This window comes from Miniopterus natalensis, chromosome 2 (assembly GCF_054644295.1).
Source record: "Miniopterus natalensis isolate mMinNat1 chromosome 2, mMinNat1.hap1, whole genome shotgun sequence".
In the NCBI taxonomy this organism is placed as follows: Eukaryota; Metazoa; Chordata; class Mammalia; order Chiroptera; family Miniopteridae; genus Miniopterus; species Miniopterus natalensis.
In genome coordinates, this window is record NC_142082.1 from 14,033,938 (window position 1) to 14,058,402 (window position 24,465).

A 24,465-nucleotide genomic window follows, 5' to 3' on the forward strand; every position below is an offset into this window, starting at 1 on the left:
TCTGAGCAAAACTTTTGTCCTTCCTAGATGTGAAGACCAATTGCTTACTCCTGACTTGCATGAGAGCTAGAGACCTAGATGTATGAGTATACATTTATTCAACAAGCACTTACTGAATTCTAAGTACTACACTAGGCATTAAAGTTTTAAAGGTAAAACAGGCATCTTCCCCACTTTGGAAAACTCATGGTCTTTGGGAAAACACATAAACAAATAACAATGCAGAATGACCAGTGCTATATTGAAGGTCTGGCCAAGAACAGCATGAAAATACATAAGAGAGTCTGTCTTAGGAATTCAGGGGTGTTATTTGAATTGATTTGCCAAACAGTTCTATTTCATGCAAAAAGAACTCAAAACTCCTAATTTCTGTTTGTATGTTTTTTGCAACGTGATCTTTCTTTTTCTTTAGCTATTGTGCAACCAAAGTTATAGAACATGAAAATATACTGCATATTCAGGCAATGACTCGTAGTATGTTTTATCTGCAGTATGCTATGTACCATGGGGAGTGGGAGCATCTGAAGATGATATGTCATAGCCAAGTTGTGAAGGAACTCTATGCTAAATTCTGTGTTTTACTTTGTAAGCAGAAGGGAGCCACTGAAGGTATTTTCAGCAGGAAATTGGCACTAGTGCTTAGTTCTCAAGTAATGTAAAGAATGAATAGGAGGGTTGTGATAGTGGAGGCCTTTGCCATAGTCCAGGAAGCTAATGGGAGCCATACCAGAGAGAATTAAGGAGAACCAGATTCTCTATGTGTTTCTGAGTTAGAATTGGTAAAAATGGTGATGATTTGAATGTTGAGGGGCAAGGGAAAGGTAAAAGATGCAAGTTTCTCTCTGGAACAACTGTTTATATGTTTGTGTTCCCATTAGGTTTACAGGCAACCTTTTAGTAAAATAGAGTTTCTCAAAAAAAAAGAAAGAAAGAAAAGAAATTAAGACAAAGTAATTCAAAGCTGTCACATGACACGGAGGTCACTCACAAACTCACAATACCTTGATAATGCTAGGTTTTGGTAATTTGGAAAATCTCAAACAAATAAATAAATAAATACATTAAAGTCATTTTGTCTTAAAACAACTAGTTGGTTATCAGTATTTTTATGGACAGGATTCCTTTTCAACAGCAGTTTAAAAAGGAAAACAAAAGTTGAAAACATTATTTTAATACTAATTGGTGATGTGACCAAAATGCCTTGTCACTACACATTAATTGATAAGATCTTATTTTTACTACCATTATGTATTTGAAAGCCATTATAGGATTCAACCAGCAAGTCCTGAAGGAAGTCTGAGCAGAGGTTGTTGCCCTTAATTTTTTAAAAGAAATACATAGTTTGAGGAACACGAGTGACCACCATTACCAGCCATTGTTACCTATTTAGAACAACCATTCCCCTCCTCCTTCCATTTGTGGAATGTGTATTTTTAAAATACCTGTAATACTGAAATCTCCTAAATCATATTCTACCCATGGTAAATTAGAAAGGTACATCTAATTAAGAACTTATTGAGTATCACAATGTTCTTCTGGATACAGGTCGCTCCAAATTAGTTTTCCTGGTTAAATAGCTAATAGACATTCAGCTTTAAATACTAGGCTCATATATTTTCATATTCATATGGACTTCCTTAGTTGTCTAACCTGCAAAAGTCAAAAGAAAGGAAAGCGATGGCACAATATGTTCAATTTGCCTGAATTTTCATACTCTGAAATTTGTATTTGGCCAGTAGAATAATTCAGATTAATTTCAGTTTTTGTGTCACGTATGTCATCTTACTCTTTAAGGCAATATGGCTATGTAGGTGGTGTATGCTGACAAGGCTTATGGTTTGAAGTACGAGAATATATTGAAGAAAATGCTCTTATATACTACAAAAATGAAAAGTTACTTGCAAAAGAAAATGTTAATGCCATATTAAACAGTATTTTAAATAGTTCTTTGCTAACTTAGCTTTGAGTCTTTACATTTGTTTTAGCTGACATTAGCTAAATTATGCTGTGACTGTCAGTGTTCAATCCAGTGACAGCAGGCAAGAGTTCTGTTTCTTGACTGTGAAATTCACCTAAGAGTACTTTTATTATTTTTCCTTAGAGGAGTAAAAGATGTACTAAAGAAGAGACTGAAAAACTATTATAAGAAGCAGAAGCTGATGTTGAAAGAGGACAGTTGTGCTGACAGCTACTATGACTACATTTGTATTATTGACTTTGAAGCCACTTGTGAAGAGGGTAACCCACCCGAGTTCATACATGAAATAATTGAATTTCCTGTTGTTTTACTGAATACTGATACCTTAGAAATAGTAAGTGAATTGTTATATTTTAATTTTATTTTTAGCAGTAACTATTTTGGGGTTGGTATAGTGAGGCGGAGGATCTCAGTTGCTATTTCTGCTAGAATTGGAATTCTAAAGTGAGATTTTTGCTCTTGCTGTGTGCTTTGTATCCACTTGATTAATAGAAAAGCTATAATAAAATAATTTCAGAGCCTGCTTTTCTCCTTTTCCAGTAGCTAAAATTATAGTGTGTTTTTTCTGTTTGCTTAGAACACATATCTGACTAGACATCAGAATCTCCTGGGATGTGGGGAAAAAAAATACTGATGCCTGGCCCTCATTCCAAAGATTCTGGTTTAGTAGTTCTGTGCTGGGGCCCCTGACATCAGCAATTTTTAAAGCTTCTCAGTTGGTAGACAACCAGGGTTGAGAACCACTGCTATAGGCTACTATATGCTCTGATCTCTGAAAGTGATAATTTATAGAAATCACGTTTCAACTTAGAACTGCCATCTTTCTGGTGAAAAGTTTGTGGGGGGAAACAACTCTCATAACCTAGGCTTCTTAGCCATGTAATACACATGCCTTAGATATTAGTCTGTGCTACTAGTTTAGGAAGTCACCAGGAATTCTCCAAAATAATACTGTTTGCCTTGTAAAATCTGAGTGAGGATGTATCATAACATATCTATCCGCAAGTTAGTCCCAACACATTGGGAGTAAATATAAAAAGGCTTTATGCATTAAAATGCATAGGCTTTTTTCTTAGTGTTCTTCAGAGCCTCTTTTATATTTTTAATTAGCCTGTTTATTTAATTTCCATGTCCAAAGCATTTTAAAGGTCAATAAAGCAAAGGGAAAAATGGGCAATGAAGGCAGATAATCTTGCATATCTCACTATATTCTACTTTCTCTGTTAAGGCCATTGCTCTGGCAGTTCTCTTCCCTCATTTAGATGTTAATGATTTATTGCTTTCTCCTGTATTATTCCATCACGTACACGCACATACTGTAAAAACCCTTCACTTGATCTCACTTCACTGCAAGCTACCCTATTTTTGCTTTGTTTCTCTGTGTCAGATTTCTTTGAAAAAGTTATATGTACTTCTGTCTCTGTTACCTCCCATTCTCAAACCCACAGCACTGTAGGTTTAAGTTCTGTATTCAATCCCATCAGTTCACTAAAATCAGTAATTGTCATCTTTGACCTTTACCTAAATCCTGGTGTAATTGACCCCTCCCTCCTTGAAACGCTTTCTTCAAGCAACTGCCAGATACCTCATTCTTTTGATTTTTCTCCAGCTTCACCAGGTTGCCTTTTGCAATTTCCCTTTCTGGTTTCTTTGTTTCTTTCTGACTTCCTAATATCAGATGCCCCAGGTTCAATTCCAATCCTCTTTAATGATTTCATTTGTCATCTCGTTCCTTAGCTTTCAGAAACTGTATGCTGATAACTTCCAGATACATATGTCCAACCTGGACCTCTGTCCCAAATCCAGACTCCTCACTTAACATCTCTACTTAGACATCTAAACAGATATCTTAACAAGTCCTAAATTGAATTCACCCTGAATTACTACTCATTTATCTTCAGCCTTGCCTAGCATGAATGATGGCAACTCTTGTCTTTCTAATTGCCCAGTTCAAAAACCTTCAAGTTATCCTTGACACCTCTCTCTCTCTCACATCACACATCAGACCGACAGTGACTCCTGTTTGCTCTGCCTTTATAACATATCCAGAAAGGAGCCCCAGTCATTTCTTATTGAATTTACTGCTTTCACCAGCTAACCGGTTTCTGTGTTTCTACCCCTTGTTCCCCCACAGCCAATTCTCAACATAGTGTCTTATAAAATATAAGTCAGATCATTTAACTTCTCTGCTCAAAACCCTTCAATGGCTCCCCATTTAACAGAGTAAAAGTCATATCCTTATATAATCTGGCTTCTTGTTACCCCTGATTGTGTCGTATTGACATGCTTGCTGTTTCTCAAAAATGCCAGACATGCTCCACCCCTCACCTCCCAGGCTTTATCTCTAATTCCTTTCCTCCAGGTCTTGCTGCTGATTCCCTCCTTGCCTCCCTTTCAGCCCTTCCTTAACTCTCACCTTCTAAATAAAGCCTAACTGGGTTACCTATTTAATAGTGTAGCTTAAACACCCTTACACCCCCAATATTTCTGATCCCTCTTACCCACTCTATTTTCTAATAACCCTCATCACCTTTTACTTACTATGTAAATTATTTAAGTGTTAATTAAATATTTGGTCAATGAATACATACTTCTCGGTAGCATCATTCTGTTAAAAGTATTAAATAGCGAGTAAATTTTTTTCTGTGTTATACTTAGTATCACCTGCTTGTAATGATAAGTTGCAGCATATTTTTGAAAGATTTTAATTTAAAATTATAAAACAAAATATTGATACTTAGAAGAATATAGACTTCATTTATCGAAATTCAATTAAGTAGAATTTTTTCCTTTTGTAATACATCTTGTAAATAAAGAGCATCAAAGTTTTAAAGTTCAAATGTCTTTACTTTTGCGCTTTTACAGTTGTTAGTAACTATTTATAATTCATCTACTAATATACTAGCGTGTAAAAAGAATTATTCTCAGGCAATATAATTATTTTTTAGTTTTATCATTTTTTAAATCTTCTACCACAAAGAATTTTCTTTAACCATTTCTGCCTATAAATTTTTAGGCTTTGAAATTGTCCTTAATTTTTAACAAGTGATTTAGTGTGATCTGAGTTAGGGAGGCAGTTGGCCTAGAGAAAAAAGCACTTAGAAATCTGAGCCTGGTAGTAACAATACTGGCCTTACTGAGTTCACAGAGTCGTGAACATAAAATAAGGTAAGCATGAAAGCTTCTTGAAGAGGTTAAAAATTGCTGAGATTATCACCCTTTAAACTGTGAGATATCATAGTCAAATTTTGACTATTCAGAATTCAGTTTAATGGAATCCTAGTATAATAATGACTACTCAGGAGTAAATGAAAGAGCAGTAATCTGGAGGTAGTTTATTATAACTTAAGACTGATGTTTAAATGAATTTATTATTTCAAAAGCTTTTAGTATTTTAAAGTAGAGGATGCATTTAATAGGCTTTACAGTTTCAAAGTACTACAAACAAAATTATCGACATTGTGCTCCTCGGGAAAATTTTTATTTTTTATTTTATTTTTTAATATGTCTTTATTGATTTCAGAGAGAGGAAGGGAGAGGGAGAGAGAGATAGATCAATGATGAGTCATTGCTCGGCTGCCTTCTGCATGCCCCCTACTAGGGTTTGAGCCTGCAACCCAGGCTTGTGCCCTGACTGGGAATCGAACCAAGATCTCTTGGATCATAGGTCGATGCTCAACCTCTGAGCCATGCCTGCCGGGCAGGAAAATGTTTGTTTAAACTTGGATTTGCTGGCTTGCTCGAAGATACTTGCTTTATTGTAAAAGTTTTTTAAACTGAAACAATTTTTTAATTAAAAAAAATCAGAGTGCTTCTGGAGAATTTATCAGAGCTGCCTTAATTAAAATGGATTATAAGGGGAAAAATCAGAGTGCTTTGGGAATAGGGAATTAACCTTAAATTGTTAAAACTAGTTTTATGCCATGAGGACCAATAAAGTTATAATCTTGTGTGGCTGCATTTGTCATGTATCATGTGTCACATATCTTAAGTCATAGAAAATACATTAACTTGCTGACCTTCCCTTGTAGGAGGATACATTTCAGCAGTATGTGAGACCAGAGGTTAACACACAGCTTTCTGATTTCTGCATCAATCTAACTGGAATTACTCAGGTTATAATTCTATGTTCCTTTTTTTAGGAGTTTGAAAGTTTTAAAATTATTGATTTGTTTTATAGTTTTAACAAATTAGTATTGTAAATTATTTAAGTTAATATGATACTTTGCTTGCTTGGTAAAGATCTTTCATATTGTAATGTTTAAGAAGTAGGAAAGCAAATTTCATATCTGGTAAAATTTTTCTCAAGGTTTCCTTTTAAGGAGTTGTAATGATGAATCTAAAAGTTTGTTTGGAACATTAGTAAAATAAATATTACCATGCTGAACTTGAAGCTAAAGTTTTAAAATGTGTCTGTTTTCCACCTGACTTTATTTACAGTATAGTTTAATTTTTTTAGGTCTGTGGTTTTTGGTTGTATTCTAATGTGGCAGGACCTTTGTTCAGTTATTTAGCTCCTTATTAATTAATTTATTCATTCACTCACACAAGTCCCTATTATACTATTTGCCAAGGTACTAGGGCTACAAAGATGGTCAATTCAGTCTCTCTCCTCAGTTTGGTTAACAGTTTATATTAAGGAAGACACAAAGGAGAAACCAGTGGTTGTAATATGGTTAGGAAGGCTGACCAGTCAGTGTTTCATCAGGGTATCCACAGGCATCTAAAAAAAGGGCTTCCTGTGACAGAGGGCTTTCCTGGGAGAAACTTCCTCATCTTGGTGAACTTGGGCTGAATCATGATAAGGTCAATAGGTGGAAAAGAATGACTAGGCATTTCAGGTGTAACAGTAGAACTGTAAGTAGTTCATGATGGTTCAAAGGTGTATGTTCACAAATAAAGCTAAAGTAGACCGAGGCAAGCCAGATCATGAAGAGTCTTGTATGTCTTTATTCTGAAAGCCTTGGGGAGTGTTTGGAGGGTTTTAAGTAAGAAAGTGAGGTGATGGGTAAGATTTACGTTTTAGGAAGATCAGTTTGGCAGTGGTATGTAGTATGTGGTAGAAAGGTGTGAGCTTCCAGATAGAGAGATTAGTGTAGAGGGCTATGGCTTTCAGGGAGAAGACATTTCCCTTTTCTCCACTCTAGAGTATTGGTAAGCCACTAGGTTGAGGCCTACAAAAAGAGAACCATTGGGGATGATCTTAAATCTTAATTTTGGGAGGATTATGTGCTTCATCTGAAAGCACTTCCTAATACTTGGCTATAAGCAATTTTTAATTGTCTTAAAAGTGAAGTCATGAAGAATTTAAAAACACCATTGATAAGACTTTCTCTTTCTGTTTCTTTCCCTCCGATGTTTGTGTCTGGGTATTTTGTAGGACTACATGTAGCTACTCTGATTTTTATATATTTACTTTTATATCCTCAGGATCAGGTAGACAGAGCTGATACCTTCCCTCAGGTACTGAAAAAAGTAATTGACTGGATGAAATTGAAGGAATTAGGAACAAAGTATAAGTATTGCATATTAACAGATGGGTAAGTAGGAAAATTATTACCTTTTTATCTACTTTTTAAGATTAAAGATGTCCTTGTTTAACTTTTAAAATAACCACAAGAAATATTTACTAAAGGAGAACAACATTTTTTCCTTTTGTTATCATTGAAAGCAATGATAGCAGTCTAGTCCAGGACTAGAAGGCTGGAGAAAGGTAAATATTAATATGGACAATGAAAACTCTGTTTTCGTCAGGATACTTCCTTGCTCAGAAAAGTCCAAACTCTTTAGTCTTGCTTTCAGGGATCTTTCATCTAATCTTTATGTAGTCTAATGCACCTGCCATTATTGTTTTTACTCTAGTTAGGCTGGCCCGTGCATCACATGGTTTATACTTTTTTATGAACTTATTCATGCTTTTCTCTCTACTGGCAGGTGATCTTCCTTGACCTCTTCTTTGTTATTATTCAAAGCCCACCTCATGTTTTATGCCACACACTACAATTCACATTGCTTTTTTTATTTTTGAAGTCATATAATAGCCTCTCTGATATATACCATTCATGTTGGAATCTGACTGAATATTCTGATATCTAAACTTCATGTAAGTAAGACCTATGTTTGCAAGGAGATTAAAAATCCTTTCAGATCAGGGACTTTTGCTACTTGGTAGTCTTTCATATAACACCTACTGTAGTACTGAGTTCAAACTGTATGCTCAAAAAGCTGTTGTGAAATGAGGGACTAACTGGGAAGATGAGAAACATCAAAGCAAGCATTGCGCCAAGGCAGCTCCTCTCCCATAATGCTCTTAAGGTGCAAGAAGGAATTTCTAGTCAACTTCTGTTTCAAACTATGGGCTGATTGTACACTACAGTGATGATGTCACCTACATAAAGGATCTAGAGACCCTCACGTACAACAGGGAAGGAGCATTGAATTTAATCACATAATTATGTTTAAAAATGGACATTTGGGAAAATGTTGATGGCCCTCTAGAAATGTCATTGATTTCAAACATGAATGGTCAGTGTTCCTGCTCAAGTATACAGGTGTTTCTGCTGTACCACAATATGTTCGAGTCTGTAAAAACCTCACATTCTGGGACAGACCAGTTCAAAACTTGTGCAATTTTGTAACCAGAGCACTAATAAAAGCAGTAATTGATACCTCCAGACATAATTTGGACAGCCCAAACAAGCATCTCAGTAGGTGGAAGTTGCCTCAAAGGATATTACAAATGCACAGAAGCAATGGGATCCTGGCGACAGGCACTTGTTTTTAATTTTCTTAAAATACACTTGAAAGTACCCCTATTGCCAGTATAGTAACTGAGTTGAAAGCTTTTTTCTGTCTTGCTGAAGGTTATAAATTTGACTGCTATTATTCTGACTCCCTTTGGCTAGGAAGATCCACATATGAGACCAGTACAGTTTCTGTATTGTGCAGTCTGTATTCTCTTATTTAACTACATAGGCTGATACATGCTATCAAACATACTGTAGCAGAACAAATTGTGTCCTAACTACTTCATACCAGTTCCTTTTGTCTCTCAAGTATTTTGTTCATTTGTTTTTGTTTTTTTTTCTTTCAAAATACACCTTCACAGAAGTTCCTGATACCTGGCATTAAAAGTAAGCTTGGCAGAATTATTTTAGAATTATGAAAAAATACTAAACAAGATAGAGGCTTGTCTGGACAATTAGAACCATAAAAATAATCAAGATAAGCCTAATAAGAATTAGTTTGTGAAAAAAATTTAACATACCCAACTTTTTATTTTTCGCTATTTAAAGTTTATTTTTGAATTAGTATTTTGGAGGAAGAGATTTTAATTTTCTAAGCTTGATGTTATGCGTAAGTTTAAGAAAGAAAGGTGTCATGTGTAAATAAACAAATAGAGTGACTTAAAATATTCATGTGTAAGAACAGTATAGCATTTATTTTATCCATTTTTTTTTTGGTGTGTTTTTGATTTACAAGTTCGTGGGATATGAGTAAGTTCCTGAACATTCAGTGCCGGCTCAGCAGGCTCAAATACCCTCCTTTTGCTAAAAAGTGGATCAATATTCGAAAGTCGTATGGAAACTTTTACAAGGTAAAATTTCTGTATTTTGTTGATTGTACTCTTATATACACTTGATAAGTTTATTATGTTTTGCATGCACATTAAGTTGTGATTTACTAAGTGCTTTTCACAAATAAAGGCCATATAATCTGATTCCAAATTAGTTATGGTCATCTGAGTTTAGAAAGAAGCTGTTTTTCTCATTTAGTCTGTTACATAAGTAGGTTAATGTGATTTTCAGTAACAGGTTTGACACTGTAGGGGTATTCAGTATGTGGATTGATTATGGAACATTTACTTCTGACTGAATTTCAGCTTTATCAAATTTAATACATGTGTATAATTTTAAGAATAATATTGCAAAACTTGATAACAATTGGCTGTCTTCCACCATTGCCCTCATCAGTACTGGTTTCTGTTCTCCTGAGACAAACACATTGAACTTTTTAAAGCTATTTCATCTAATACTGGAATTTAATATTTCTAAATTATGTGTGTTTGCTGTTTCTTGAATTTCAGTTTGAGATATCTATTAAGTTCTTGCAATGGAAGATGAAGATTTAGCTCTTCTGAAAAAGCCACCATTCCTGCATGGCCTCCTCCTCCCTGCATCTTTCTAATATAGTTACATTACCTCTATAATTAAATCATTATTCAGTGTTTACATTCCTATGATAATGGAGAGCATTCAGAGATTTTCCTTAGATTTAATTACTGACTTCTTCAGTTTTCTTATCCTGTTCCTTTCCATTGACACAAAATCATTTCTCAGTATCTGTACTCAGAACATTCAGGTAGTCTGTCAGCTTTTTCCCTTTTGGGGAATACCTTCCTGGAGCCTCTAATCCTGTTCTAATCTGAATTATTTGTTGTTTAGGCTTCTAAAAACATCTAGGAGATTTCCTTTTTTCTATCATGTGTTAGATCTGTGTCATCTTTCCTCTTTCACTACTCTGTTTTGGTGAAGCACATCCCTAAGTAGGTTCATGAGAAAAGTTGTGTTGTTTTTTTTTAATGTTTTTGTGTGTGTGGTTTTAACAGTTCTTAAAACTGAGAACTATGAATACAGAAAAGTGGAGTTTGACAGATTGTTTTAAAGTGAAATCCCTGTAACTTCCACTTATCCCCTTTCCTTCCTCCCAGAGCTCCCCTAATCCATACTTTTAATAGGAATCATTTTCTTGTTTTTCTGTGTAGCTTTAATATTTTAATGTTTATCCTTATATCATATAGTTAGCTTTTGCCTGTTTTTGAACGTGATATAATTGGCATCATACAGGCTGTTTTATTTATTTTGCTTTTCCCCCCTCTTCATTATCTTTCATCATCTAGAAATGCTAAATATGTTTTGGTGTCTCTGTCCAAGGAAAATAATACATTACAGAAAAATATCATGTGAAAAAGAATTAGTTTTGGTTAAAATGGTAGAGCTTCAGTTTGGAAGAACAACACATTTCCTTTCATAAATGATTTGTTAAATTACAAAACAGCAAACTTTTTAGACGTCTTGAGTATTCCATCTGTTGATACATGTTTTCATGCAAAACACTAAAGCCCTGGAGCTCTGAGTTATTTATTTGCTTTAATTAACCAGGAGTATTTGCCCTTTGCCTAACTTTATCTAGCTATTACTGTTAATTTTCAGTTTCTTATTTTTTACTTCACAGTGATTTATAGAATACTAAAGAATTATTTACTCTTTGTTTATTCTTCAGGTTCCCAGAAGCCAAACCAAACTGACAATAATGCTTGAAAAACTAGGAATGGATTATGATGGGCGGCCTCATAGTGGTCTCGATGACTCCAAGAACATTGCCCGAATAGCAGTTCGAATGCTTCAGGATGGATGTGAACTCCGAATTAATGAGAAAATGCATGCAGGACAGCTAACAAGTGTGTCCTCCTCATTACCAATAGAGGGCGCTCCACCTCCACAAATGCCACATTCTAGAAAATAACAGCATTTTTGCCTTTTTGCCCATGGATCATCCAACTAGAGTTGCTACAAAGAGGTAGCAGATGAATACTTTTGAACTAGTCTTGCAGTGCAAAATTTAAGCACCTTAGACATAAAATCTTATTACAGTTATAGATACATATATGTGAACAGATTCTGTGGAGAGGGCATATTGAATTATTTGTCACCAGCACTTTTATATGAGCAGTATTTGTTACACAGTAACAGTTCCTGCTTAGAACTAAATTTTATAGTTTAAGGTGTCTAAGATATGTTTCTTTTGGTTTTAAATGCAAAGATTTATTGGCTCTCTGTCGTCTCTTATTGATGTTAAAATATATAATGTATTTCTACGTTAACATCGTTAGATCAAATTATTTCTTAAATTGCAGAAAAGATTGGAAGGTGGACCTTATTTAGCCTTTGGGTTTTAAGAATATTATTGTTCTGTTGATTTTTAAAGTTTACATGTGAAGTTCAGCTGTTTGTGGTGAATTTCATAAAGTACTTAGAATACATATCTGTTTGTTTCTTTTCAATTTATAACTGTAAGACTTGTCATAGATTATAGGGTCTGGTTAAAAATTCAATACCAGTGACATTAACGGAAAGTCAGAAGAAAATACCATTTAAAGGAATATAAGGGCAGTACCTCTGATTTTATAATACATAGATAAATCAGTGATGTTTGGAGGCTTGGCTTTTTGATTCCTCTTCTCGTAACATATATCCGCCCTAATTCTTAAATCTAAGAGACCATGCTTTGAAGTAGACTTAAGATTAAGAATCATTACTGAGTTTTGCATTTGTATTCAACATTGTGAGCGAGGTTAATAAAGTCAAGTAATGCTTTCTATTATATTTTATGTTTTTATTAAAAACTGATTTTACATAGTGGCCACTAAATGTTGAATAGTTAATTCTTAACTAGTTGTAAAAACAAAAATGTGTTCACAGAGTTGAGAAAGTAAAACTTTTTATTTAGAAGCTAAAAATACATATTTTCAGAATTGCATTTTCCCCTATAGCTTTCATGAACAGTTTCATTGGTATTGCTTCTTTTCTTTTACTTTCTAATGATAATTGTGATGCTACTTTATTTTAATGACTTATGTGTTATAATCAAATGAATTTTATAGAGGTTTTCAAACCGCCTAGGATAAAAGTAGGTATTTTTCTTGGTATGAGAATACACAGTGCTGTAGGCTTCTTAACTTGAAAGAATGAACTTCTGCCCTTGGGCAGTAGTTGTAGAATCAGTGTAATAAAGAGTAACAAGTGGATAACAGAAGGCACAGGCGTATATGATGCCCTTAGACAGACTGATGTGGATTACAGTAAAACATCTAGAAGTTTTAGGTTTTTACAGTAAACTTTTGAGGTGAAGTGAATATGCTGAGATTTTTGAATCACAAATATCACCTTATAACATATCGTATGATGTTACTGAAAGTTTTAAAGAATTTCCTTCAGATCCTTGCTGAGCTACTGTGCCAGGGCAGAGGAATAGAGAATAGCAAATTGCTGTTGAAATGTGGATGCCAGGAGGTCCACTTGGTATACTCCTTGGGTGATTTTTCTACGTAGCCACAGTACCGTAGAATTCAAGTTCATGCCGTGGCAAAACTAATTATCTCTCACCAGCTTCCAGAGTTGCTCATCAATAGCTGAAACTGCAAGTGGGAAATCTGAGAATGGCAAAGAAATATTACTTTGCCCTCCTCTTTTGTTTCAAATCAAACTGCTAATTTCGTTGCCTATTTTATATCTTGCCAAGTACCAAGAAGCTCATTTTGTATTTATTGTTAAGATCTTCATTATAATAAGCTCTCAATATTCTTTGGCTCAACCAAATATTTTATCTGGCGATGCTTTACAGTCCTAACTCATTTTTTTTGAGACTTTATGCAGAAATAATTGACAAACATAATTGTATATATTTAAAGTGTAACTGATAATTTGATAGCCATTGTAAAAGGATTACCAAGATCAAAATAGTTAACACATATATTACCTCATATTATTAACTCTCTTTTTTGTGGTGAGAATGCTTAAGGTCTACTCTCAGCAACTTTCAAATATATGCTACTATGTAATTAACCATCGTCACCATGGTGTACATTAGATCCTCAGAACTTACTCTTTTTCTAACTGAAAACTTATACCCTTTGTCCTACATTATCCCATTTTCCCCATCACCAGCCCTTGGCAACCACCATTCTATTCTGTGTTTCTATGAAATTACCTTTTTTTTAAGGTTCCTCAAATAATTGACCATGTAGTATTTATCATTCTCCATCTAGCTTATTTTATTTAGCCTGTCAGGTTCATCTACATTGTTGCAAATGGTAGGATTTTCTTCCCTTTTTATGGCTAAATAATGTTCCACTCTATATAAATATACCATTTCTGTTTGTTTCAAAATTTTTTTGAGTTCCCTTTTGATTTCTTTGATTCATTGGTTACTCAGAACTGTATTATTTAATTTCTACATATTTGTGAACTTTTCATCTTTCCATTATTGACTTCTAGTGTCATGTCATTGTGGTTAGAAAAGATACTTGATATGATTTCAGTCTTAAATTTGTTGAAACTTTTTTTGTGACCTAACATGATCTATCCTGGAGAATGTTGCTCTGTGTGCTTGAGAAGAATGTGTATTCTGCTGCTGTTGGATAGAATGTTCTGTATGTGTCTCAGGTTTATTTGGTTTAAAGTGTCATTCAAGTCATTATTTCCTTGCTGATTTTCTGTCTGGATGATATATCCATTGTTGAAAGTGGGGTATTGGAGTCCTCTACTTTTATGGCTGTGTTGTCTTATTTTTGTCTTCAGATCTGTTAATAATTGTTTAATATATTTAGGTGCTCTGATACTGGGTACATATATATTTACAGTTGTTATATGCTCTTGATGAATTCACCTCTTTATCATTTTGTAATGACCTTTGTTGTCTCTTGTTATAGCTTTGCATTAAAGTCTTGTTTGTCGGTTATAAGTATAGCTACCCCTGCTCTCTTTGTTTTCCATTTGCATGGAAGATCTTTTTCCTTGCCTTTACTTTTAGCCTATGAGTGTCCTTAAAGCTTAAGTTAGCCTCTTGTAGGCGGCATATAGTTAGGTCTTGTTTGAATGTCTACTCACTCTATGCCTTTTAATTGGAGAATTTAAACCATTTACATTTATAGTAATTCTGAAAGGTATGGACTTATTATCTCTTTTGTTAATTGCTTTCTTATTGTTTTGTAGTTCCTTCCTCTCTTTCTTCACGAGTTGATGATTTTTTGTAGTGGTATGCTTTGTTTTTTTTCTTGTTACCATTTGTGTAATTATTACATGTTTTTGCCTTTTGATTTCATAGGCTTTCCATGAAGCTTTCATAATACATCTTACAGTTATAACACTCTGTTTTAAGCAAGCTGGATGAATTTGCAGATGCAGAACATGTGCATATGGAGAGCTGACTGTATTATTTCACTCGATGGTGTCCCATAATTCATGTGAACTTTCTTTAAACTTTTTCATTCTAATTTCATTTTTTAAAAATTTATTTTATTGTTAACAGTATTACAGATGTCCCCCAACATCCCCCTTTACTCCTCCCCCCAACACCTGCCTCACCCCGGCCTTCACCACACTATGTCCGTTGGTTATGCATATATGTATATGAGTTCTTTGGTTAATCTCTTCCCACTTTCCCCCACCGCCACCCCAAGATATGTCAGTGTATTCCATGTCTCTGGACCTATTTTGTTCATCATTCATTTTATTATGTTCATTAGATTCCACTTATAACTGAGATCATGTGATATTTATCTTTCTCTGACTGGCTTATTTTACTGAGCATTATACTCTCTAAGTCCATCCATGCTGGTCCAAAGGGTAAGAAATCATTTTTTATAGCTGCATAGTACTCTTGTGCAGATGTACCACAGTTTTTTTATCCATTCATCTATTTGTTGATGGGCACGTGGACTGTTTCCAGGTCTTAGCTGTTGTAAATAACGCCACTCTGAACATAGGGGTGCACATACTCTTTCTGATTGATGTTTCGGGCTTCTTAGGATATATTCCTAGAAGTGGTATCCCTGGGTCAAATGGCAGTTCCATTTTTAATTTTTTGAGGAAACCACAGTGTTTTCCATAGTGGCTGCACCAGTCTGCATTCCCACCAGCAGCACATTAGGGTTCCTTTTTCTCCACATTCTTGAAACACCTTGTTGCTTGTTGATTTATTGATGGTACCCATTCTGGTAGGTGTGAGGTGGTACCTCATTGTCATTTTAATTTGCATCTCTCTGATGATTAGTGTTGAGCATTTTTTCGTATGTCTCTTGGCCATCTCTATGTCCACTTTGGAGAAATGTCTATTTAGGTGATTTTTTAATTGGATTGTTTGTCTTCCTTTTGTTGAGTTGTATGAATACTTTATATAATTTTGGAAATTAACCCCTTATGAGAGGTATCATTGACAAATACATTCTCCCATACCGTGGGTTCCCTTTTTATTTTGATGCTGGTTTCTTTTGCTGTGCAGAAGCTTTTTAGTTTGATGTAGTCCTATTTGTTTATTTTTTCCTTTTTTTTTTTTTTGATAATATTGTTTTAAGTAACAGAAGTTTGAAATGGCTTGTTACACAGCAGCAATGTTATCATTGAGAAGTGATACATGTCAGAACTTTGTGGGTGCCTGTGTCCCTGGGAAAACCCTCAAGTGTTGTAGTGAAAAGACAACCTACTTTCTGGCTTGGATGCCACGCCCGGCTCAGGCTCAGGCTCAGGCTCAGGCTCAGGCTCAGGCTCAGGCTCAGGCTCAGGCTCAGGCTCAGGCTCAGGCTCAGGCCGTTCGTACTTCTCTTGTAGCCACTTAATGGTATGGCAGAATTCTGCCCCTGGAGCAGCCTCATGAAGGATATGGGCTTCTGGTATTTTTCTAATTCTCTTATCCCTTACCACTCCCTGACTCTAGAATATCTATAGCCTTTTCACACTTAGCATGGTTTTGAAGACTTGGGGGTTTCTTAATATCTTTTTGTTTGTTTGTTTGTTTGTTTTTGTTTCTCTTGCCCTAGGCCATGGGTGGGGAACGTTCTGCCCAGTCTGCAAAATCATTTGGTCTGGCCCTGCCAAGGCCTCACCAAAGAGAAGCAGTTCCAGCCATCACATTAGGGGTGAGTTAATTAAATGTTTGACCAAATATAGCAGGCTAATTTTTAAGTTGATAATTTTGTATGGCCCACGAATGATGTTATAAATATCCAAATGGCTCTTGGCAGAAAAAAGGTTCCCCACCCTGTCCTAGGCACTGTATTGGTGAAAATTCTATGTGAGATGTCTGTGATTTTATTGCCTACATTTTCTTCTATGATTTTTATGGTTTCATGACTGACATTTAAGACTTTTACCCATTTTGAGTTTATTCTTGTGTATGGTGTAAGTTGATTGTCAAGTTTCATTCTTTTGCATGTACCTGTCTAGTTTTTCCAACACTGTTTATTAAAGAGACTCTCTTTACTCCATTTTATGCTTTTGCCTCCTTTGTCAAATATTAATTGAGCATAATGGCTTGGATTGATTTCGGGTTCTCTGTTCTGTTCCACTGATCTATATGTCTGTTCTTGTGCCAATACCAGGCTGTTTTGATTACAGTGGCTTTGTAGTAAAACTTGATACCTGGTATTGTGATCCCTCCAACTTTTTCAAGATTGCTGCTGCTTTGGGGGTCTATTTTGGCTCCATATAAATTTTTGGAGTATTTGTTACAGATCTGTGAAATATGCCATTGGCATTTTAATAGGGATTGCATTGAATCTTTAGATTGCTTTGGGTAATATGGACATTTTAATGATGTTAATTCTACCAGTCCATAAGCATGGTATATTCTTCCACTTGTTTATATCTTCCTCTATCTCTTTTTTCAACATACTATAGTTTTCCGAGTACATGTCTTTTACCTCCTCGGTTAAGTTTATTTCTAAGTATCTTAATTTTTTTGTTGCAATGGTAAATGGGATTGTTTTCTTAATTTCTCTTTCTGAGAGTTCATTATTGGTGTATGAAAATGCCATTGATTTCTGGGTGTTAATTTTGTTCCTGCTGCATTGCCAAATTTATTTATTAAATCTAGTAGTTTTTTAGTGAGTCTTTAGGGTTTTCTATGTATAATATTATGTCATCTGTGAATAATGACAGTTTTACTTCCTCCTTTCTAATTTGGATGCCTTCTATGTTTTCTTCTTGTCTGATCACTGTGGCTAGGACTTCTAGTACTATGTTGAATAAGAGTAGTGAAAGCGGACATCCCTGTTTTGTTCCTTTCCTTAGGGGAAATGCTTTTAGTTTTTGCCCATTGAGTATGATGTTATCTGTAGGTTTGTCATATATCGCTTTTATTATGTTGCGGTATGGTCCGTCTATTCCCCTTTGCTGAGAGTTTTTATGAAAAATGGGTGTTGGATTTTCTCGAATGCTTTTTCTGCATCTATTAATATGACCATGTGATTTTTGTCTTTGAATTTGTTTAATGTATGACATTTATTGATTTGCGAATATTGTACCAGCCTTGCATCCCTGGAATAAATTCCACTTGGTCATGGTGTATTATCTACTGGATCTGATTTGCTAATATTTGCTAATATTTTGTTGAGGATTTTAGCATCTATGCTCATCAGGGATATTGACCTGTAATTCTTTTTCTTTCTAGTGTCTTTATCTGGTTTTAGAATTAAAATAATGCTTGCCTTGTAAAATGAGCTTGGAAGTGTTCCTTCCTCATGGATATTTTGGAGTAGTTTGAGGAGGATAGGTGTTAGTTTTTCTTTGAATGTTTGGTAAAACTCTCCTGTGAAGCCATCCAGACCAGGGCTTTTGTTTGCTGGGAGTTTTTTGAATATTGCTTCAATTTCATCAGTTGTTATTGGTCTGTTTAGGTCTTCTGATTCTTCCTGATTCAGTTTTGGAAGATTGTATTTTTCTAGGAATTTGTGCATTTCCAGCTTTGTTGTCTTAGGTTGTCCAGCTTGTTGACATACAGTTTTTCATAGTATTTTCTTATAATTCTTTGTGTTTCTGTGGTGTCAGTTGTTACTTCACCTCTTTTTCTGATTTTCTTTATTTGGGTCCTCTTTCTTTGTTTATTGATGTGTCTGGCTTAAAGGGTTATCAATTTTGTTTATCTTTTCAAAGAACCAGCTCTTGGTTTCATTGATTTTTGTATTTTTTAGTTTCTGTGTCTTTTTTTCCACTTTGATCTTTATTATTTCCTTCCTTCTACTTTGGGCTTTTCTTGTTCTCTTTCTAATTCTTAAGTTGTAGGATTAGGTAGTTTATTAGAAATTTTTCTTGTTTCTTGAGTAGTGCTATGCACTTACCTCTCATGATTGCTTTCACTGTGTCTTGCCCATCTCACCCTCTGAACTCATTTTTATTTATTTTTATAAGATATTTCAGGGCAGGCTGTGGGAATAATGAATAGTGATATGAAAGGGCCGAAGGGAGGGAAATGTTTTTATGTATTGACATTGTGTGTGTGTTTTTTTAATATCTGTTCATTGATTTTAGAGAGAGAGGAAGGGATGGAGAAATAGAAACATTGATCAGCTGCCTCCTGCATGCCCCTTACTGGGGATCAAGCTGCAACCCAGGCATGTTCCCTGGCTGGGAATTGAACCAGCACCCCTTCAGTTCATAGGTCAGTGCTCAACCACTAAGAACACCAGCTGGGCTCTGAACTCATTTTTAGTTGCTTTGCTCAGTCTCTGCCCTTCCGTCCAATTTGGTATATCTTGTGTCAAGTGGACTTGTTATTGGATTTTGCTGAGACTATTACATGCCTATTCTGATGAGATTAAATTAAATATCTGGAATACTGCTTTCTGTCTTTTGATTTTTGTTGTGTTCCATTGTTTTTAAGGTGTTCAGTAATGCTAATTCTTGCAAGGAAAATACTTAAGAGATGAATGCCATTTAGTATTTCAGGAAATCAATATTATTCTTGTAAGGTTTTATTTTTATTAATGTAATATATACTGTATACTATAATGACATTAATATTTATTAATTATTCTTTACAAAAAACCTTTTGTTTTTTCCTTAACCATTAGCTGTGTTAATTCTTTGCTCTCTACTTTTCACTTGTTTTGGTATATTGACATACTAGGTTTCTGTTGTATTATTTCAGATCCACAATCTTTAGAACCAACTGAGGTATATATCAGAGCACTGTCTGTGTTTTGTTTTGTGTTCTTTTGGATAAATACTTCAAATCATTTGCTGTGAAAAAATCATTTTCTGAAATGTCTTTTTTTGCCTAAAAATAAACCTGTTTAACCTGCCTCTTAGGGACAAGTTTCTACCTGGATTGAAACGAAAAACCATAGGAGTCACTAACACGTTATCTATTAAAAGGGATATGGTATCATTGAAGACTCGTTTATAATCTTTAAAGATGGGACCAGTTGCCTTGCTGTCTTTGGTACATCATCATGAATATTATCCCCAGTGATCATGCAAAACAGCTATTTGGAGGAGAGGAAAAGAGCTGGTAGTAAAATTGAGGACAGTAGGAAGCAGGGTGTTCAGGATAACTGTATGTTTGGTGTAGGCTGTAGGTGGGTCACCGGAGCAACTACCTGCCTCTTACATGAGCATGTCTGTATGTGCTTAAAAGTCCGATTGGACATGTATTTTGAAGGAAGACTTTCAGTATCTAAGCTACTGTGGAGAAGTATAAATTTGTTGAGAGCAGGGACTGTGACTTCTCCATCTTTGATTTCCATGCTGTGTGATTCCAAAACTGCCTTGCACATAGTCAAGTTTAGTGTTAGTAAATGAATGACAACTTTAAATATCCTTTTTAAAAATTATACTTAGAAGTTTCCTCTCTCATCTGTGTCATGAACCTGTAGTTCAGTTTCCCTGCCCCCACAAAGCTTCCAAAGCCCATAAACTTGTTAATCTACAGCAAGGGTTGGCAAACCTACCTCCCATGGGCCAAATCTGGCCCACTGACTATTTCTCTATGGCCTATGAATTAAGTATGGCTTTTACATTTTTAAATGGTTGAAAAAAAGAGAATAATGTAGGTATCCTTTACTATCTGAAAGTCCACATTATGCCACCTTGCTTTTATAGAAGACCTACATTAATACCTGTTTTCACTAACTGAAAGAAATCCAAAGATTTTTGCTTTTACGAAAAAAGTCATTACCATACTAAAGCAGGTCTTTCATAAAAGCTAAGTGGCATAAATGTGAATTTTGGGAAAGCGGGTATACCCTTTGCTTTATGCCATCTTAGTTTATGACAGGTGTCACAGGAATGCTGTACTTTAGATAGCAGGGGGAACCTACACTTCATAACATGGAAATTATATGAAATGAAACTTCAGTTTTTATAAATAAAGTCTTACTGGAATGCAGCTACCATGCTCATTTGTGTGCATGCTATCTCTGGCTGCTTTGTGCTACAATAGCAGAGTTGAGTAGTTGCAACAGAGACCATCCGGCCAGCAAGGCCAAAAATACCAGTGTCTCACCCTTTGCAGGAAAGGTTGGCCTACCCCTGCCTCCTTGACCAGAGCAATATAATGATTCCATCAATAAATAAGAAATCAACTGTAGTAAGGATGCTAAGGTACAATGAGAATTTCACCTAACGTGGAATCCTGCAGGATTATCTCCATTTTACAGATGGGAAAACTGAAGTACAGAGAGGTTAGCTTACCAAAGTTTAAGTAGTGGGAGTTTCAAACTTAGTGTGATGTGAGCCTTGTACTTTTCCCCTTTGCTGCGCCACCCCCCCTGATAGACTTCAGTTCATTTGATATTCTAGGAACAGATAGGTCATCCTACACAGTTTGAACGTCTTCCTGCTGCACTTTACACATTTTCAACGTCTGATTTTACTAAATGTTCCATATCAGGAAATAATTCGATGTTCATTCTTTGGAACAAATACAAATCCTGTTGACGTCAAAGGTAACAAGCTTGCAGGGCTTGTTGGAGATAGGGGTCAGTGGGAAAGGGAAAGGATTTATATTTTAAATTTTTCCCAGTGTGCTAGAGGTGAGGACTGTAACGAGTCTGTAATGAGACAGAGGTCAAAGGACTTAAGCTTGGCTGGTGAGGGGCTGAGGGTGGAGGTAATTGTTTCTATGGATCGTGCAGCAAGACGAGTAGGAGAGGGGTGGATGAATCTGAGGCATTAGCTAGATCTGTTGTAAATGGGCATTGTCAAGGGAAATATATTTATTTAGGGTGAATGCTGATAAATCATTGTGGGTATAGTATGATCAATGACAAGTTTAGAACACAAATTCTTTTTCCCCTATATTGAGCAAGAGAACAAAATAGGGGAAAATGTATGATTTTCGGTGTAGTTGGTGGTGGCCGATGAGTTGGAGATGGAGCCTTCCCCTTCTCATGCCATTCTTGCTTGCTGACTCTGCTCCTTCAAACATTAACCTGCCTTCCCTTTGGATTTATTGTTGTCAGAAGGACTATAATTATCACAGTCACATAGGCTTGAAATCGGGAAATTACTTGTGGTTCACCCTCCCCTTTTAGCACAATGGCCTTTTGACTATTTTTCATTCACAGTATCCTTGCAGCAGGCTGCTTCCATCCAAGCTACCCAGACTATTGCTAAAATGTAACTGACTCATCTGTCTCTCTTGCTGTTTCTTCCTATACACAACTGTTATTTTTTTTAAAAGCTTCTTAAAATGTGGCATATTAATCTCAGAAACCTTCACATTTCTCACAGGATAAAACACAGCTCTCCTTTGGCATTTAAGACCCTCCACAGTCTGGTTTGTTATCTACCTTCCAAGTTTTATAGTAGCCATCTGCTCTGAACTCATCACTATTCCTGTCACTGTCATACCTGCATCACACCTACACCGTCCTACTTCTGTCCCCAGCAAATTAGCCCATCAATCTTGTTGTCTTGATTCTGGTTTTTTAAAGAACCACTTTGATTCCAGCCTTCTTCCCAGACTCCCCTAACCTTTGGCAATCACTCCATTTGTTTTATACCCATTCGACCCTATATTCATACTACACAGATTTGTATTTATCTCAGTGTTTTTTCTGTTTCTCCAACGAGAGTGTAAATTCCTCAAGTGCAGGTTCTTACATACTGCATCCCTAGAACCTAACACAAGGGACTGTCTCAGTTAAACATTATTAGTAGTGATAAAATATATTCCATGACATCAGTACCTTTTCCTGAAATTGCAAAGGTAAGAGCTTAAGTCTTGACTACTCTCTGATAAGGAGTTGCTGTTGGGGCAGAGTTAGAGATACGAGCTGTTCCCTTCCCTGTAACTGCACCATAAATGCATTTGTAGAGACTCCAACTCAGTAGCAGACATGCTTAATCCTGTCTATGTTTGGCTTTCCCTCTAGGGGCCAGAAAAAGCAAACAAATGCTAAGCTCTCCTTCCTAGTTGTTCAGTCTCTGCACTGCTGATAAAATAAAATAAAAAAATGTGCTCCAAGTATCTTTGGCCTTGAAAAAGATCATTGCTTAACCTTTCCTCTTTCTAGAGCAGTGATTTTAAAACTTTTTTTGCATAAATACTCCCTTGTGCAAATAGTTTTAAAAAAATAGTTTTAAAGAGAAAATCTGTTCCTTTGCACGTTTAATTTCCAGCATAGGATAAATATTGACCTTTTAAAACGAAGTGTTCGTCGCTCTTTCACATACATTCAGTGGAGTCAAATTTTACCACCAACCATATAGGAAATATATAAAGATATTTAAAATTTTACATCTTCTCTTTTTCTCTTTGATCTTATATTTTCATTGTAATTTTCCCACAAGATTTTATCCTAATATAATAGAACATAATGCCTAGATGGGACCCAAAAATTGAACTGTGGAAATATAGGGTCATATTATTGCAATAATAATAATTTTTTAAAAGTGTGTTTTTGTACCGTCACAGAAAGGACAAAAGTAAAGGTAGTGAAACTTATGGTACAGACCACTAAACCGAGAAAGTCCCCATTGATCACAAGGCTGCCCCTTTCTAACCACCACCACTAACACCACATGCCTCACCAGAGAAACTTGGAATGTTGAGAATAGGGGGCTGGGCTGGAGGACAGGGCCAATTCCACTAGAACAGGTTTTCATAGAATGTACAATGTATTTTTATACCTGACAGCCATATTAATTACTGTCGTTTTTGCAACAAAAATAAGTGTGTACACTTAAAATTTGTCACCTTAAGGCTGTGCTAAATTTCTTCTATATTGAGTTATTGAAGTTACTTTACATAATTGATCAAAGTGTAAATATATGAAAAATCTTGATGCTAAGTGAAATGTAAAATTTGAGCAAAAAAAAAAAAAAAAAAAGAATTCATGGACATAGAAAACAGTGTGGTGATTGCCAAGGGGAGAGTGGTAGGGGGCGGTAGAAGACAGTAAAGGGGGGATAAATGGTGATAAGAGGAGGCTTGACTTGGGGTGGCACAGATGATGTGTTGTGGAACTGTGCACCTGAAACCTGTATAAATTTTGTTAGCCAGTGTCACCCCAGTAAATTCAATAAAAAGGGGGGAAAGTCCCCCTTTAATGAGATTAATTTTTCTGATTAGTTTACGTGCCCTTGGATAACTATGGCATTACTAGAATGAAAGAGAGTTCAATGTCAATTCTATTTATATCTTTTATTTCTATCTATGTAGATGCTGAAAAACAGCCCCTAAATAGATGGGAATGGAAGCAGCTTTATTAAAAGAGTTTTATTCAATTCTTTAAATTCAGTACTAAAAGTCACATTGTTTTTGGTCATCCTTCAGCTGACATAATTAGTTTATTCATTTTTTGTTGAAAACAGAGAATTGGAAGCTGCCTGACTTTTAGAAGAGTTTGTTACTTAGAATTGCTCATTCTCAAATTTGGGCATGTAAACCCGACAGGCTTTACCAAGACTATAAAATGATTATTAATT

General features: G+C 35.4%; 1 protein-coding gene across 5 annotated transcripts in view; it reads left to right on the forward strand.

Moving 5' to 3' along the window:
- ERI1 (exoribonuclease 1) overlaps window positions 1-19,835 on the forward strand; it is a 49,674-nt gene extending 29,839 nt beyond the window's left edge. For all 5 annotated transcript variants that reach the window (XM_087814141.1, XM_087814142.1, XM_087814143.1 and 2 more), the window contains 5 exons: window positions 2,102-2,312; window positions 6,010-6,093; window positions 7,409-7,518; window positions 9,461-9,575; window positions 11,261-19,835. In XM_087814141.1, the coding sequence (XP_087670267.1) occupies window positions 2,102-2,312; window positions 6,010-6,093; window positions 7,409-7,518; window positions 9,461-9,575; window positions 11,261-11,503 (763 nt within the window). In that variant the 3' untranslated portion in view covers window positions 11,504-19,835. The remainder of the gene's footprint in view (window positions 1-2,101; window positions 2,313-6,009; window positions 6,094-7,408; window positions 7,519-9,460; window positions 9,576-11,260) is intronic.
- The last annotated feature ends 4,630 nt before the right edge of the window (window positions 19,836-24,465 follow it).